Genomic DNA, 16,066 nt, shown 5'->3' on the forward strand with positions numbered 1-16,066 from the left:
TGCTTATTAAAGATCGTTTTATCGAAAGTTCAGCTTCAAACTTCACACAACAGGTCTGAAATAAGCAAAATACGCCCATTCAAATTGGTGCATAATATAATTTGATGAATTAAATTGGTCTTAGTTCCTCCAACGCAACTTGTTATCCTGCGCTTCTTTGGACCACAAATACTATTCATTCCATAACAACTGTTGCCAAATCTGTAAAGCTAAAATATACCGATATATACCATATATACCAATATACCATACTTCGATTAAATAATCGAATACTTATCGTGTCTTATTGCATATCTAGTGTAGCAGCTTTGCAGCCTTCGTAGTCGAAGAGAAATTGTTTGGTTCGAGTTTTTGCAAGCTAAATGCCCTAAATTAGATAATAATTAAATGTTAATTGTGTTAGTCTTCTATACCTCAAATTTATATGTTTCTTGTTATGCCTGAGTTGCTTCTTAATGTATATTGGCGGTAAAGTCATGTAGTAATTAAGAAAAAAACATATCGATGAATTTTTTTCGGACAGTAATCGATAACTCTGAATGATGACAACGTTTTCAGTATCATAATTTACTGTGTCCATAACTAAGCGTCAAATAAAGAGCAAACCCATTGAATTTGCCTAAAACAATTGCCTACATTTTTGTATGTGCAAATGCATGGCTTATATTTATGAGCTATTTGCTTGAATAATTATATGTGAGTATAGTCAACACCAAACCTTTACATTTATTTTGCAACTGTACAAATAAAAAACGTGTGGTTTTTAACACGTCCGCAGTACACAAAATGTCGGACTCGGAAGTCAGCAATATGTCGGATAGTGGCTCCGACGACGGATCGATATCGAACAAGTCGCAACAAAGTGTTAGATCCAAATCTGGCTTCCGCTCAAGGTCAAGGTCGCTATCCAGATCCAGGTCCAGGTCTAGGTCGAGATCTTCTCGATCCCGATCTCAATCGGCCCATTCTGGCTCAGGATCCGATTCCCCGCAACCTCAAGGGGGACGTGGACACCGTCGCAAAACCGAAGATTCTGAAGATGAAGACGCACAAGGGGAGGATATAGATTCCGAAGAGTACGAAGAGGAAGAAAATGAAGATGACCATCCACGGAAAAAAAAGAAAAAGGAACGCTTTGGTGGCTTCATCATTGACGAAGCTGAAGTGGATGACGAGGTGGAATATATAAAATAAGCACTCGTTAAATTGTTTAATATCTTACATACCCAATTGTTTGCATGTAAAGGTTGATGAAGACGACGAGTGGGAGGAGGGTGCCAACGAAATTGGTATCGTTGGCAATGAAATAGATGAGCTGGGCCCTACCGCCAGAGATATTGAAATACGACGCAGAGGAACCAATTTATGGGAGTAAGTTACCTATTTAAGATTTCATTCAGTATTCAAATATTTAATTGAACAATTAATTGGCATAGCACTCAAAAAGAAGACGAAATTGAGGAGTATCTAAGAAAGAAATATGCTGACGAATCGATGGTAAGACGACACTTTGGCGACGGCGGCGAGGAAATGTCCGATGAAATTACACAGCAAACCCTTTTGCCGGGTATCAAGTAAGTCAATGTTATACTACCGACTGTTATTCGTATACTCATTTATTTATTTCAACGAATTATTCAACTAGAGATCCCAATTTGTGGATGGTGAAATGCCGCATAGGAGAAGAGAAGGCGACAGCATTGCTCTTGATGAGAAAGTTCCTAACTTATCTCAATACAGATGATCCATTGCAAATCAAATCAATTATCGCACCAGAAGGCGTGAAAGGATATATTTATTTGGAAGCTTACAAACAAACTCATGTAAAGACAGCTATCGACAATGTGGGTAATCTTCGAATGGGCAAATGGAAACAAGAAATGGTTCCTATTAAGGAAATGACTGATGTGCTTAAAGTAGTTAAAGAGCAAGTCGGCCTTAAGGTAAAACAGTGGGTGCGCTTAAAGCGTGGCTTGTACAAGGATGACATTGCACAAGTAGATTATGTAGATCTGGCACAGAACCAGGTGCATCTTAAGCTTCTTCCTCGTATCGATTACACTCGAATGCGCGGTGCATTACGTACCACGGCGACGGTAAGACAAACATAACACTCAATTTATTAGTGTGTAATAAGAATATTTATTTCAGGAAAGTGATGATGGGAAGCGTAAAAAGAAACGCAGGCCACCGGCAAAACCATTTGATCCAGAAGCTGTTAGGTGAGTGTCATATTTATAACCCATTTATAACTTCCTACAATAACAAAAATATATCTCAATCCCAACTTTTTTTCAGGGCTATCGGAGGGGAAGTTCACTCAGATGGAGATTTTTTGCTCTTCGAAGGAAATCGTTATTCGCGAAAGGGATTTCTTTATAAAAATTTTACCATGTCAGCAATTTTGTCCGAGGGCGTAAAACCCACTCTGGCTGAACTTGAGCGATTCGAAGAAGCACCGGAGGGTAACTTAGCAAACCTTTATGAATCCATTTTATCTAAAAATGACATTCACTCTTACAGAAGTTAACCTGGAGATTATGGCCAGCGTTAAAGATGATCCCACGGCTGCCCATTCATTTTCAATGGGCGACAATGTCGAAGTTTGTGTCGGTGATTTGGAAAACTTGCAAGCAAAGATTGTTGCCATTGACGGCACAATGATTACGGTTATGCCCAAACATCAGGACTTAAAGGTAGCGTCCGCGAAGATTTGAATCAAACAATTGAAAGTTCATCAATTACGCTTTACTGCTTTTAGGATCCTCTTATATTCAAAGCAAGCGAGTTACGCAAATACTTTAAGACGGGTGATCATGCGCGAGTGCTGGCGGGCCGCTACGAAGGTGAAACAGGTCTTATAATTCGCGTAGAGCCATCGCGGGTTGTGCTTGTCTCAGATTTGACCAATCACGAACTTGAGGTTTTGCCCCGAGACTTGCAACTGTGCTCTGATGTAGCTACCGGAGTTGATTGTCTTGGTCAATTCCAATGGGGAGATCTGGTCCAGCTTGAGTAAGTAGTCTTAAAGTTGCATTCAAATATTTTAATTTATTCAACTAAATGTGCTTGCTTTGCAGCTCACAAAATGTTGGTGTTATTGTGCGCTTGGAGCGTGAGAACTTCCACGTCTTGGGCATGAATGGAAAATGTATTGAGTGCAAGCCAACAGCCTTGCACAAACGGCGTGAAAATCAGAATACTGTTGCTCTGGATGCAGATCAAAATCAGATTCGCCGCCGCGATATTGTGAAAGTTATGGAGGGTCCACATGCCGTAAGCAAAAAGTACGCACTTTTATCAACACATTTGTAAATGTCTTCGCTATTCGTATTTTATAGGGACGCTCTGGAGAAATAAAGCACTTGTATCGCAGCTTAGCATTTCTCCACTGTCGTATGTACACGGAGAATGGCGGTATTTTCGTATGCAAGACGCGTCACTTACAACTCGCTGGTGGAAGTAAAACGAATGTGAGCAATGCTAATACGCTTGGAGGATTGGGATTTATGTCACCTCGAATCCAATCGCCAATGCATCCGTCTGGCGGGCGTGGCGCACGTGGAGGATCGCGCGGTGGTCGCGGTGGCTTCCGTGTGACGCGTGACCGTGAACTTTTAGGAAAAACTATCAAAATTTGTGGTGGACCCTACAAAGGTATTATCATTTAAAATCTTTATTCGTTATTCTTCAATATTTAATTTATGCTCGTTTTAAATGTAGGAGCCGTTGGCATCGTAAAAGATGCAACTGAGAGCACAGCTCGTGTGGAATTGCATACATCATGCCAAACGATTTCCGTGGATCGTAACCATATTGTTATTGTCGGCGAGCCTGGTAAAGAGGGCAGTGTTTCCACTTATGGTCGCACACCAGCGCGTACACCGGGTTACGGAGCGCAGACTCCCAGCTACACCGCTGCTGGATCCAAAACCCCATTGGTTGGTAGTCAGACACCTAATTGGGACACCGATACTAGGACACCTTATGGTACAATGACGCCATCTCACGATGGCAGTATGACGCCACGTCATGGAGCATGGGATCCTACTGCAAATACGACCCCGGCTCGTAATACAGATTTTGATTATTCGCTTGAGGAACCAAGCCCCAGCCCAGGATATAATCCAAGTAATGTACCTTTCTTTATTTATTGTGTATTCAATTTAATTTATCTGAATCTTAGGCACTCCTGGGTATCAAATGTCGTCACAATTTGCTCCACAAACTCCGGGTACTCTTTACGGCTCGGATAGAAGCTACAGTCCGTTTAATCCGAGTCCTAGCCCTGCACCATCGCCATACCCAGTTGGTTATATGAATACACCATCGCCATCAACTTATTCACCGAACACTCCCGGTGGTGTACCACAGTCTCCGTACAATCCGCAAACACCTGGAGCTAGCCTCGACTCTTCGATGGGCGATTGGTGTACCACTGACATTGAAGTTCGGATTCATACGCATGACGATACTGATCTCGTTGGCCAGACTGGTATTATCCGTACAGTCTCAAATGGTGTCTGTTCTGTATTTCTGCGTCAGGAAGATCGTAGCGTGTCCATTGTTAGTGAGCACCTGGCTCCTGTTCCACCCAATAGTGGAGATGAATTCAAAGTTATATATGGAGAAGAACGAGAGTCTGTTGGCAAAGTTTTGTCCAAACAGGAGGGTGATGTTCTCGTCTGTAAGATAAATGACGAAGTCAAAATGATACCTGTAAATCATTTGTGTAAGATGAAGTCCATTGATTAGATTGCATGAACCCATATTGTCTTGCGAAAAAAGGCAGCCACGTTCTTTTGTATAATGTCTCAAAAGATAAATAATAAAATAATTCTATTGCCAATCTCTTAAAAATAACGCTACACTAATATACCTTATTATAATCGAACAATCAGCCGAAAGAATATTGTGTCTTCGGCAAGCCAAGAATATAACCTCCCTTCCTGGTGGAAATGGGGTTCAATGATTCATTCGTTTCTAAGAATCTTCATTTAAGTAAGCCATACAGCTTGGGCGAGAAAATATTTTTCATACATCCCCAAAATATTTTTAAATTATGCATGTTCACCAAAACAAAGAGAAATGTTTGGTCATATTTTCAAACAGTCACAAAATCAGGCATTTTTTGCATAGGTCTTGTGAATTTATAAATCAATGAATCATATATATTGATTTTCCAACACCGCTTTAACGCTTTAAAGAGATGTGCTCTAAAAAAACGGATTGTTTTTATCCGTTTTTATCGATTGCGAGACAAACTATCGATGATTAAAAACAGGCTTGTCCTACGCGCACACTATGAGGTCCTACCAACGTTTCCAGCTCTTACAGGTTCTGAGATCGGCGGGTTAATACATCGGATCACAAAATCATTTAGCTGCCCTAGGAACGATCGGTCGAAAATGAGCATAATGAAAAGACTCGGTCTAGAAGGGTATTAAATCTTCGGTGTGCACAAGGCAGCCCTTTAGCATTTTTAATTATTTTTAGTTTTAACTGTAAATCTACGGCAAAAACCATAAAACGTTTTCTGTTTATTTCAAATTTAAAGTAAACAATTTAATATTAATGTATATATATCAATATTATAAATAACAAAAATTTAAATATGAATGACGTAAAGCGTCATGCATAGCGTAACCTTTACATTGTTAAATATTTTGAAATGGTATTTTTTCGATTGCACAGTCTGGTCACATTGCATTTCTACGTTATATTATACCAGCGATTACCCAGATGAGCTCAGACAGTATTCGTCAAGTGAAGCGGGCAGAAGTGTGTTTGTGAATACAAGCAGCAAATAAATTTAAGCTAAAAGTCTACAAGTTTATATATACATAAATATGAGGGAAATTGTACACATTCAAGCTGGTCAGTGCGGTAACCAAATTGGAGCCAAGGTATGTATTGAATTCTTTAATGTTGCCTTAATTGAGTTAAAAATAAGAATGAAGTACAGTTACTAGTCAATATGGCGTCATTTTTGCGCTGCCATGTGGCAAAATTATTGAGGCCACCGGCATCAGCGCATAAATTTGTATAGTACATATTTATTTACGCTTGTATGTATGCATAAATATATGCATGTATGCATATGTATACTTACCGGCTCATGCAGTTTTCTCTGTTTGTGTGTACAGGCATACACATACATACATATGCAGAATATAGAATTAGATCTTTATAAATTTAGGGTGTGTCTAAATATTGTATACATATATATTGATTATGGTAACTTCGAACGTATTTTTCGTTCTCTTACATGCATATAATGACGTACATATATTTACATACTGATGAGTCATAATTGCTTTAAAGCTCTAGTTTATTTTAATGAGAAAGTTGCTTTGCCTAATACAAGCATATGCATGTCGGAGAAACGTACATGTATGTATGTTTGTAATTGGTGAAAGGTACATATATATTTAGTCGATCAATTAGATGTTAGAAGCATATAAAATATGCATATGTTCCCGTTTACTTTGCTAAAACGGTTTTGTTAAGGTTTGGTTTTCCGAAGTTTGGTAAAGGGAAAACATGACGTCATTTTACCTAAAATGGCTGAACCGGTTGTCGACCGGTTCGCAATGACATAAAATATATACATATATACGTGTACCAATCTGTATGCTCATATGTACGTACGTTCACATTTGTAGAGGCATCGTTTGTATGTATTTTTGTATTTGCGACTGTATTAGTGGAGTTCTGTATTCAGTATTTTATTTGGGAACATATACTCGTATATATGTATGTATTACTAAATTTGAAGAAATATTCTTCACAGATCGCACTCATTTGTATGCATATATATTTATTAGCAACTTAAAATATACAAATAGTTATTTATGTGCATTCCGCAAGCTTGTAATCGTACGGTATTGTATGTATACTCTACGTATGTATATATGCATTCATATACATACATATGACACACCCAAAGGCTGTGTTGCCACTTTTCATGCACATGCGTACAATGGCTTGCCGGCAATTTCATTGCAAACTGGCTGCGTCATCGACATCCTTTCGGCAAATCAATAGAGCCATTCTAGTCCTCGTAAAAATGTGTACATATATACACAAAACTACCCCCGTGTATATAGCAGCTGCTTTGAGTTCTTTCCTTCGGTATTTGGCATGTATTATATATGTACGTGTGTGTGTGTGTGTGTACATATTATGTATTGGTGTTGGTGTAGGCACATTTAAGTTGCTATGACATTTTTCAGGGTAATTTCTGTTACTTTCCAGAACGTATCCTTGTGTTGTAGTACCAATTAAGTTTTACCTTTTTTTTTTTGTTATATATATTTATTTGTTTACCCGAAATAAACAATCTAAATACTAAGCTCCACAATGACGTAATACGTTCCAAAAGTACATGTCAAACGCCATATGGTTAACCAGACAAATTGAGTGGATGCACTACAGCTTGGCCTCGGCTTACGCCAGCCACTTTTTTCTCTTGTGTGTGGGTTGCTTGATATTGCTGTTGATGATGTAAGCTAGCGAGCATATGTATGTGTGTGTTTATGTGGCTAAAAAATGTAAGGTAGGTAGGTGGTGCCTACTGATTATGACAATTGCTTTGTGCATGCGTGGGGAGTACAGAGACTTAAAGCCTACATATATTCGGAGAGCCGCGACATTTAGGGTGGACAGCTGGCGTTATGATCGACCCACGCATGTGCTGTAGCTATGATGACGAAGTTTCCGCTGTATACAAATCAAGAGACATACCATAAATAGTTATTTATTGACTTTGTCTCTATATAATACTTTCTTTTATGGTCAACCGTTTTCGGGCTGAACAGTTCATTGAACATATGTTCAGACTTATGCAAATACATGTACACATTTTCAACTTATATGTGCTAAGCTTAGCAGTTATTAATTGAGCAGCTCTTAAATTAACTGAACTTTATCTTTTACTTTAATTGCAGTTCTGGGAAATCATATCCGATGAGCATGGCATTGATGCGACCGGCGCCTACCATGGCGACAGCGACCTGCAATTGGAGCGCATCAATGTCTACTACAACGAGGCGTCTGGTGGCAAATATGTGCCTCGGGCTGTCCTTGTTGATTTGGAGCCTGGCACCATGGACTCGGTGCGATCGGGTCCCTTCGGTCAGATTTTCAGACCCGACAACTTTGTGTTCGGTCAATCTGGCGCCGGTAACAACTGGGCTAAGGGTCACTACACAGAGGGCGCTGAGCTCGTTGATTCAGTGCTTGATGTTGTTCGTAAAGAGGCTGAATCGTGCGATTGCCTGCAAGGCTTCCAGCTTACACACTCACTTGGAGGCGGCACCGGTTCTGGCATGGGTACCTTGCTAATCTCCAAGATCCGAGAGGAATACCCCGATAGAATCATGAACACATACTCGGTTGTGCCCTCGCCGAAGGTATCAGATACCGTTGTTGAGCCCTATAACGCTACCCTGTCGGTGCACCAGTTGGTCGAAAACACAGATGAGACCTATTGCATCGATAATGAGGCTCTCTACGATATCTGCTTCCGTACCCTTAAGCTGACTACCCCAACATACGGCGACTTGAACCATCTCGTCTCCCTGACAATGTCTGGCGTCACAACTTGCCTTCGCTTCCCTGGCCAATTGAATGCTGATCTCCGCAAACTGGCAGTTAATATGGTTCCATTCCCACGTCTCCATTTCTTCATGCCCGGTTTTGCGCCCCTTACCTCCCGAGGCTCCCAGCAGTATAGAGCGCTTACAGTGCCCGAGCTAACCCAACAGATGTTCGATGCCAAGAACATGATGGCTGCCTGCGATCCTCGTCATGGCCGTTATCTGACCGTTGCTGCCATCTTCCGTGGACGCATGTCCATGAAGGAGGTTGACGAACAGATGCTTAATATTCAGAACAAGAACAGCTCATACTTTGTTGAATGGATCCCCAACAACGTGAAAACGGCAGTGTGTGACATCCCGCCCCGTGGTCTGAAAATGTCTGCTACATTCATTGGAAACTCGACTGCCATTCAGGAACTGTTTAAGCGCATCTCTGAACAATTTACCGCTATGTTCCGCCGCAAGGCTTTCTTGCATTGGTACACTGGTGAGGGCATGGATGAAATGGAGTTCACCGAAGCAGAAAGCAACATGAATGACTTGGTCTCTGAATACCAGCAGTACCAGGAGGCAACTGCCGACGAAGACGCCGAGTTCGAGGAGGAGCAAGAGGCTGAGGTGGATGAGAACTAAATTCTCTAAAGTTGCGTCAAATAAAATGAGAACAACAACAATTAAGTTTTCAACGATTGTTCTTTTAACGTAACCAATAAAGTCGAAACGATTTCTTATAAAAAAAATTTGTTTGCCTTCTGCTAGTTGAAACTGGTTATTGTCGGATTTGCTCATATGCTAGCAAAATAGTTTAACTAATAAATGCCGGCTTACTTAAGATATCTTGATAAAGAAAAACCTGTACTAGAACTGAAAGTTCGATTGATTGTTTCTATGGTAAGTATCTGTTCAAGTTGTCTGTTAATTGGATTTGAATATATCTAAGAAACATAGTGAGACATATAAATGCCTAGTTTAATGTGGCAAAACAAACGTTTGTTGAGGCAATAACTTAATTTTGAACTGATCGTTCATAGGACATATATGATATAGTGGTCCAACCCGGACAGTATGCAAAGTTACAAGCCGCTACCTTTAAAACCAAAATTCTCGTTCGGAATAAATACTAATAAAAATACTAAATGCATAGAATAAAAAATACTTTGTTGGGTCGGAGATGTTTCTATGTGTTGCAAACTTAATGACGAACCGTGAAAAACTACCCTATAAAATTAATTCGTTTACACATATCTCGAAAAAAAATAATTTAAACATTTTTTTTCATAAGCCTGTCAACAATAATTGGTTGCTTGTAGAATATGTATTTTCCATATCTATAATGTTATGGCCGCAATTTTAACCCTTAGCTCCTGTCCTGTCTCCATCTTCATTAACTTTTAATTGTGCATTTACTAAATAAATATTCAATCACTTAGATTTAACATGCAAAAAATATGTGTATAGCGTTCTCCATATTAAATTAGAACAGAATGTAAGCAAGTGTGACCCTGTAATTTACTTGGAAGAGAACGGTCACACAAACCAAGTAGAATCCAAGTATCGGAGCATTTTAACGAAAATGTGACCCTAATTTTCAACCTTTTTCTGGTCACACTGTACATTTTGTACGGAGCACCAGTGAACAGCTGGCCATCAGACATTAGAATCAATTTCAGGAATTCCACTAATATATTGTTATTGAGAACTGAAAAAACTATATGGATTATCGATAATATATTTTTATGTGCAATTGCTTTGGCCAAATTTTCTTTTCCTAATCCCAATTAAAATTGTATTAGCAAAACGTACATCCATGCAGATAATGCAACACTAGTGTATACAGGACCGTAAAATATTTTACGTTAGTCTCTGCTATAAAATAAAATGTGTGTACATAAATCTGACAATTAATACGAATTTTAAAGTTTTCTATTACGTTTGTTTACTTCTCGATTTGCATGATGGCATGAAGACAACTGGTTGACGCACTTAATCCGTTACCCAACACTGCATTTTTATATATACGATTTTGAGTGTTGTCACAGACTGACTTTTGGCAGGTAAGACAGAAAACGAAAATGGTTATATTGCAAAAAGTATATATACATTTAGTAAGTAAATTTTTCAGATGATAGCAATGGACGAGCAGCGCAGCGATAAGATCTATGGCGGTTGTGAGGGGCCAGACGCAATGTACGTGAAACTGATTTCATCAGACGGACACGAATTTATTGTAAAACGCGAACATGCTCTCACCTCTGGCACAATTAAGGCAATGTTATCTGGCCCAGGACAATTCGCTGAAAACGAGGCTAATGAAGTGCACTTTCGTGAGATACCGTAAGTTACACCTGTGATCCTCACTAATTACGCACAGTACTTTTTTTCAAATCAAGAGTGGCCCCTTGACCGGTCAAGGGAGTGCAAATAATCTGTGATATATGTATGTATGTATGCGTACATGCATATGTATATGTACGTCCATCTGACATACATACGCACACATGCGTGTTTAATTGCATAAAAACATGTATTTACATAAATAGTTAGTCAATTATTTATGCATTTGCAACTTTACCGACTAAATATAGTTTAAAAATCATAAATTTGTATAGATTTAGTTGTCATATGTTTTAATATAGCATTCATATATGTGCATACATACATACGACCCCATCGGGCAAACGCACATACATATACATATGTACAGTCACAAAATAAATATTTATTATTTGTATTTTCAAAACGCTTTCAAGCACTTCAAAAAGCTATGTTTTTTTAAACTGAGTTTCTTAACCTTAAGAACGTTATTAAGACGTCTTTTAAAAATTTCCTTGTGCGTTTGAATGCATATAAAGAGTTAAGTTATGTCAAGTTATTCTATATGTATTATATATTCTATATACTATGTCAAATCAAGTATATTTTCATTCAGCAAACTGATAAATATTGTATACTAATCAATTTAGTATAAGTTGCATTCAAAGCAAGAAGAGTATCCGATCTTCGAGACCGCAAATATTTGACCTATAAATGTTAGAGTAAGGATATTTTCGGCACGCCGACGAGTAAATACTCTTGTAGGCATTTTCCTCTTGCAGATATGCGAGAACGTTGAGGCTCGTAAAGGATGAGTTTGATGAAAATCTCTTGGAAAATATAATATTTTTTCTTATGAGAACCTACTTTTCGACCGTATGTACCTATGTCAGCTATATGATATAGTTATCCGATCCGGCTAATTGTGATATATGTATTCCGTGCGAGAGAAAAAGGGACATGAGAAAAGTTTCATGACGATAGTTTTAAAATTGAGAGACTAGCTCGCATAGAAACAGACAGATGGACATGGCTATATCGACTGATCAAGAATATATATAGAAATTATATAGTCGGAGAGTGCGCCCTCTATGCGTTACACATTTCGAGACACAATTATAATAGCCTCTGCAAGGGTATACAAATTAGGGTAACCTTAAGGCGAGACATTGATGCGAATTCGATTTACATAAAGTATAATTTGAAGTGTAATATATATGTTTATTCTATTTGATATATTTTCGTATTTTCTTTTCAGATCGCACGTTTTACAAAAGGTTTGCATGTACTTCACATACAAAGTTCGATATACCAACAGTTCGACTGAAATACCAGAATTTCCGATTGCACCAGAGATTGCCTTAGAACTTTTAATGGCAGCTAACTTTCTAGATTGCTAAGTTATTGGTTAACTTAATAATGTTAAATAAAATTTTTCAAAATCAATCAAATTTAATATATTGTTTTTATGTATTTACCTATGTTTTAAAAGAAGTAGAAAATTTACACCTGTTAAAAATATATTTATTTAATGTCAGCTTTAGATGCCAAATTGATTGAATTAAAATGTATGTATGTAATTATGTATGTGTGTGTGTGTGTGTGTGTGTGTGTGTGTATGTGTGTGTGTGCGTGTATGTATGTATGTGCACACATATGTATGTATGTATGCATGCAAGTTTTCTTCTATAGCATTAGCATTGCGCTGAAAATTTAAATAAGAAAACGTATTTATTAGAGCTGCCCTCCTCCTCGATTCTCACAAATTTAAGTAAGGCCTGCAGGCTTCACCTATGAATTAGGCGCAGGCGGCCTCAACTCTGGAAGGTGAGGAGCATGGCGGAGGAGCACCCTTGGGCGGATCAGGAGGCGTGTGTCTGTAGGTATGTATGTAGGTATGCATGTATGTTATTTATGCATGCATGCATGCATGTGTGTATATATGTATGAGTATGTGCATGTATTTTCACACGAATGTTAATTAAGAATAATGTTTTCAGGCCTTGCCGTAACACGTTTAAATGCGTTTAAAATCGATCGGAAGGTAAACAGAAAACTTTCATACAACCTATTTTCGCCAATTTCCCACTGTTGCGGGTGAAATTTCCCAATTCGCTGAAACAGGTATTCACTAAGTTCTTGTGTAGAGCTTTGAAAATAAGTTTGAAGCAAATCGAACATAAGTTTATAATTTTTATTAAATTTTGCCTAATAATATACGGTTACAGCACGCAAGTTTTCTATATTTACTATAAATAAATCCAGCTGGTAATGACCTTGATTGCCGACGCTTTCGGCTCTTTGAAGGACAACTGTGTGTGTTACAATAAATCGATGTGCCACGGCGTAACCATGGTAATCAGGCGGAGGTTCGTGCGGCAAAACATTGTAAAAGTTTGCCATATTTTGAATACTAGTTAACAATATAGTCGTAATATGGGAATGCTGCACAATTTGTCGGACTTGATCAAAGTGAAAAGGGATAAAATGACCATATTAGTTTTGGGCTTAAATAACAGTGGCAAATCGACCATAATCAACCATTTCAAGAAATCAAGTGAACAGTCGGCCGTAATGGTGCCCACTGTTGGATTTCTGATCGAGCAATTTTATAGTAAGTACCTTTCTTTTTGAAATATTTATACATCATAAACCGTCTCTTAATCGAACAGACATGGGCGTGAACATTAAGGCAATAGATATGTCAGGTGCCACGCGATACAGAAATTTGTGGGAACATCAGTTCAAAAATTGCCAAGGGATTATATACGTAATTGATGCAAGCGACAGGATGAGATTCGGTATATTACATAATACCTATATGAAATATATTTTATGACCTCTCTTCATTTAAGTTGTTGTCAAAGATGAGTTGGACCTTGTGCTGCAACATCCCGACTTTTGTAATCGTATAGTTCCCATTCTGTTTTATGGCAACAAATCCGACCTCGAGGATTCGCTCTCCAATGTGAAAATCGCGGCGGGTAATCAAGCGGCATTAATACCAATTCATTTGTTTTTATTTTTGTTTGTTGATTAAATCTGAACTCTCTCTCTTTAGCATTGGGTCTCGAAAACATCAAAGAGAAGCCATGGCACATTTGCTCCAGCAACGCAGTTTCCGGCGAAGGCTTGGACGAGGGCGTACAGTGGCTCGTTCAGCAAATACGCTTTGCGATACTGAGCAACAAAAAGAAAGGCAAGAAATTGAAGTTAACATCTAAGGACAATAAATAATTGACGTAACGAGATACAAACAAAGGCGTATTTGTATTAAGGTGTAGTCTAATAAGGTGTTAGTTTACTCCCAGGTAGGAATCCTAAAGATCCAGTTTTAGTTGGTAAAAATTTGAACACATGTCCGCCTAGGAGATCTCCTGTACTGGAAAGCACTCTAGCTTTCAGCTCCTATAAACATTCTATAAAAATGGTCTAAAAAACGCATTGAGACCTATTTTGACTCCCATCCATACGATAAATGGATCCTGGATATGGCTCTATATAATCTGATTGTTATCACATCACGATTCCAATCGTAAAATAATCTAATACCTCTGGATGTTACTTCCGTGGAGACATGGCACCGCGTGGTAAAGATCTTACGATTTTCACGTTATGTTATCGCATTTCAAGCTTACGGAATCATAGAACAGCTTGCTAATGACTTGCTCCTAATTTTATCCAGTTCAGTATATAGTTTCTCTATATGCAATAATGTAGTAGATAAACGTCTGCAAGCTTAAAAAACGCAAAATTAAAAATTTCTCCGATGACGGGTTTATTACAGAATTTTTTTTTTTTTTTAGATTGTAAACAGCTACGCGAGGCGCGTTTATTTCTTGCTATTTAAGATGATTCCATCGTACTTCTGCTGGAACCACTTCATGGCGTCCTCCTTCGTCAGGCGGTGCTGGAAGCCGACGGTGCCAGATTTACGTTTTCTGTGGGCCACGTTGTAACCTGAAGCAAAGAAAACGAAACATGTTTATTAACTCTGCCAACAACAAGATATATGGAAGATTCTTCAGTGTTCGGCGTATTTGTCGAAATTGTACCGTCTGCGTTTGCATGTTAACAAATACATTTGAGCACATCTTCATTGTTTTGCGCACATTTACTGAGCGTCAATTTCGTTTTGGAAATAGACACCTAATTGTGTGCAGAATTGGTTTATTGATAGTTTCAGCAGTAAGTCTCACCTGGACGTCCCAAGACAACGTAGAAGTCCAGACCATAGATACCGATTGAGGGATCATACTTAATGCCCAAATCGATATGTTCCTGAATACCAAATCCAAAGTTTCCAGTGGCGGAGAAGTTGTCGCGTCTAAGCTCGTACTCGCGAACTTTCAAGCCACGCTCCAGGATTTCTTCGGCCTTTGCGCCGCGCACCGTGCAATGCACAGCGATTTTTTCATTACGACGAATTCCAAAGGAACGCACTGTGTAGCGGGCCTTAGAAAACACGGGCTGCTGTCCAGTCAGCTGCTCTAAAACCTGACAATGAACATTGCTTTGGTCAATTACCACAATAATTATTTACATATCAGAGAACTAACCTTGGCGGCACGGGTAAGCCTATCACCAGATTCACCTACGCAGATGTTGAGGCACAGTTTCCTTATGTGCAAATCTCGCATAGGGTTTTTCGCGGGATCGCGCTTGATTTTGGGTTCCTTCTTAGCAACGGCCTGAAAAATGTATATTTTGATTAACCAATTAGATATTTAAATCCGAAATAATATTGCAATTATCAAGTAAGACCGAAATTCTCGCACTCTACATTCATAGTTTTAAATAATATGTAAGGATTATGGCCGATGTGAAATAATTTACACTTGACAAGAATTTCAGAAAACCTACCGCCATTATGGTATGTAGGAAAGAAAGGAAAAAGGCGTGTTACAGTTCAGTGTCAGCTATTGCCATCGATAATGGTTATCGATTTTAATCGATAGGCCACATAAACACAGAGACATTCCACAAAAAGTAGATGTTTGAAATATATATCATTTAGATTTTTTTGGAAAATAACAATAATCGTCATCGATTGCTTGTGGTAATAAAAATTGCATTTAATTGCTTATTATTCGTTAATCTATAAAATTTGGACTATTGACTTATTATCATTTAACCGTCTGCTGGTTCGT

General features: G+C 38.6%; 5 protein-coding genes across 8 annotated transcripts; 4 read left to right on the plus strand and 1 right to left on the minus strand.

Annotated features, from left to right (window-relative positions):
- The first annotated feature begins 535 nt into the window (after positions 1-535).
- On the plus strand, positions 536-4,863 carry Spt5 (Transcription elongation factor subunit Spt5). The gene is made up of 13 exons (XM_002049909.4): positions 536-696; positions 779-1,176; positions 1,247-1,371; positions 1,437-1,574; positions 1,646-2,096; positions 2,152-2,222; positions 2,299-2,465; positions 2,524-2,696; positions 2,762-3,015; positions 3,081-3,276; positions 3,342-3,657; positions 3,724-4,131; positions 4,187-4,863. Exons 2-13 carry the CDS (start codon positions 787-789, stop codon positions 4,753-4,755), a joined length of 3,258 nt encoding a protein of 1,085 aa, XP_002049945.1. The 5' UTR covers positions 536-696; positions 779-786; the 3' UTR covers positions 4,756-4,863.
- Positions 4,864-5,742: 879 nt separating this feature from the next.
- betaTub56D (beta-Tubulin at 56D) lies at positions 5,743-9,343 on the plus strand. Its single transcript, XM_002049908.4, has 2 exons — positions 5,743-5,906; positions 7,950-9,343. Exons 1-2 carry the CDS (start codon positions 5,850-5,852, stop codon positions 9,234-9,236), a joined length of 1,344 nt encoding a protein of 447 aa, XP_002049944.1. The 5' UTR covers positions 5,743-5,849; the 3' UTR covers positions 9,237-9,343.
- Positions 9,344-10,336: 993 nt separating this feature from the next.
- Positions 10,337-12,372, plus strand: EloC (elongin C). 2 transcript variants are annotated; one of them, XM_032436926.2, is made up of 4 exons: positions 10,337-10,483; positions 10,570-10,657; positions 10,710-10,937; positions 12,175-12,372. In XM_032436926.2, the coding sequence occupies exons 3-4, from the start codon at positions 10,726-10,728 to the stop codon at positions 12,314-12,316; spliced, it is 354 nt and encodes a 117-aa protein (XP_032292817.1). In that variant the 5' UTR covers positions 10,337-10,483; positions 10,570-10,657; positions 10,710-10,725; the 3' UTR covers positions 12,317-12,372. The 2 variants fall into 2 exon arrangements, with proteins under 2 accessions (XP_032292817.1, XP_002049943.1); XM_002049907.4 differs by having other exon boundaries at positions 10,338-10,483; positions 10,726-10,937.
- A 349-nt stretch (positions 12,373-12,721) lies between these two features.
- Arl6 (ADP ribosylation factor-like 6) lies at positions 12,722-14,841 on the plus strand. The gene is made up of 6 exons (XM_002049906.4): positions 12,722-12,799; positions 12,917-13,040; positions 13,145-13,530; positions 13,589-13,717; positions 13,772-13,900; positions 13,978-14,841. Exons 3-6 carry the CDS (start codon positions 13,353-13,355, stop codon positions 14,151-14,153), a joined length of 612 nt encoding a protein of 203 aa, XP_002049942.1. The 5' UTR covers positions 12,722-12,799; positions 12,917-13,040; positions 13,145-13,352; the 3' UTR covers positions 14,154-14,841.
- On the minus strand, positions 14,671-15,804 carry RpL11 (ribosomal protein L11). 3 transcript variants are annotated; one of them, XM_002049905.4, is made up of 4 exons: positions 15,780-15,804; positions 15,476-15,607; positions 15,116-15,413; positions 14,671-14,876 (listed from the first exon to the last, which is right to left on the minus strand). In XM_002049905.4, exons 1-4 carry the CDS (start codon positions 15,783-15,785, stop codon positions 14,749-14,751), a joined length of 564 nt encoding a protein of 187 aa, XP_002049941.1. In that variant the 5' UTR covers positions 15,786-15,804; the 3' UTR covers positions 14,671-14,748. The 3 variants fall into 3 exon arrangements, with proteins under 3 accessions (XP_002049941.1, XP_070066263.1, XP_015029861.1); XM_070210162.1 differs by having other exon boundaries at positions 15,753-15,800; XM_015174375.2 differs by lacking the exon at positions 15,780-15,804 and adding an exon at positions 15,700-15,720.
- Between the last annotated feature and the right edge of the window lie 262 nt (positions 15,805-16,066).

The sequence above is a fragment of the Drosophila virilis genome, chromosome 5 (assembly GCF_030788295.1).
Source record: "Drosophila virilis strain 15010-1051.87 chromosome 5, Dvir_AGI_RSII-ME, whole genome shotgun sequence".
Taxonomy (NCBI): Eukaryota; Metazoa; Arthropoda; class Insecta; order Diptera; family Drosophilidae; genus Drosophila; species Drosophila virilis.

Excerpts from the sequence above, each read along its gene's own strand:
- Spt5 (XM_002049909.4), top strand. The coding sequence starts at position 787 with ATGTCGGACTCGGAAGTCAGCAATATGTCGGATAGTGGCTCCGACGAC. Across the intron at positions 2,223-2,298 it reads TTTGATCCAGAAGCTGTTAG|GGCTATCGGAGGGGAAGTTC; the intron begins GTGAGTGTCATA and ends ACTTTTTTTCAG. Across the intron at positions 2,697-2,761 it reads CCAAACATCAGGACTTAAAG|GATCCTCTTATATTCAAAGC; the intron begins GTAGCGTCCGCG and ends TACTGCTTTTAG.
- betaTub56D (XM_002049908.4), top strand. The coding sequence starts at position 5,850 with ATGAGGGAAATTGTACACATTCAAGCTGGTCAGTGCGGTAACCAAATT. Across the intron at positions 5,907-7,949 it reads GTAACCAAATTGGAGCCAAG|TTCTGGGAAATCATATCCGA; the intron begins GTATGTATTGAA and ends CTTTAATTGCAG.
- EloC (XM_032436926.2), top strand. The coding sequence starts at position 10,726 with ATGATAGCAATGGACGAGCAGCGCAGCGATAAGATCTATGGCGGTTGT. Across the intron at positions 10,938-12,174 it reads GTGCACTTTCGTGAGATACC|ATCGCACGTTTTACAAAAGG; the intron begins GTAAGTTACACC and ends TTTTCTTTTCAG.
- Arl6 (XM_002049906.4), top strand. The coding sequence starts at position 13,353 with ATGGGAATGCTGCACAATTTGTCGGACTTGATCAAAGTGAAAAGGGAT. Across the intron at positions 13,718-13,771 it reads AAGCGACAGGATGAGATTCG|TTGTTGTCAAAGATGAGTTG; the intron begins GTATATTACATA and ends TCTTCATTTAAG. Across the intron at positions 13,901-13,977 it reads CAATGTGAAAATCGCGGCGG|CATTGGGTCTCGAAAACATC; the intron begins GTAATCAAGCGG and ends CTCTCTCTTTAG.
- RpL11 (XM_070210162.1), bottom strand. The coding sequence starts at position 15,785 with ATGGCGGTAGGTTTTCTGAAATTCTTGTCAAGT. Across the intron at positions 15,414-15,475 it reads GGCTTACCCGTGCCGCCAAG|GTTTTAGAGCAGCTGACTGG; the intron begins GTTAGTTCTCTG and ends GTTCATTGTCAG. Across the intron at positions 14,877-15,115 it reads CGTTGTCTTGGGACGTCCAG|GTTACAACGTGGCCCACAGA; the intron begins GTGAGACTTACT and ends TCTTTGCTTCAG.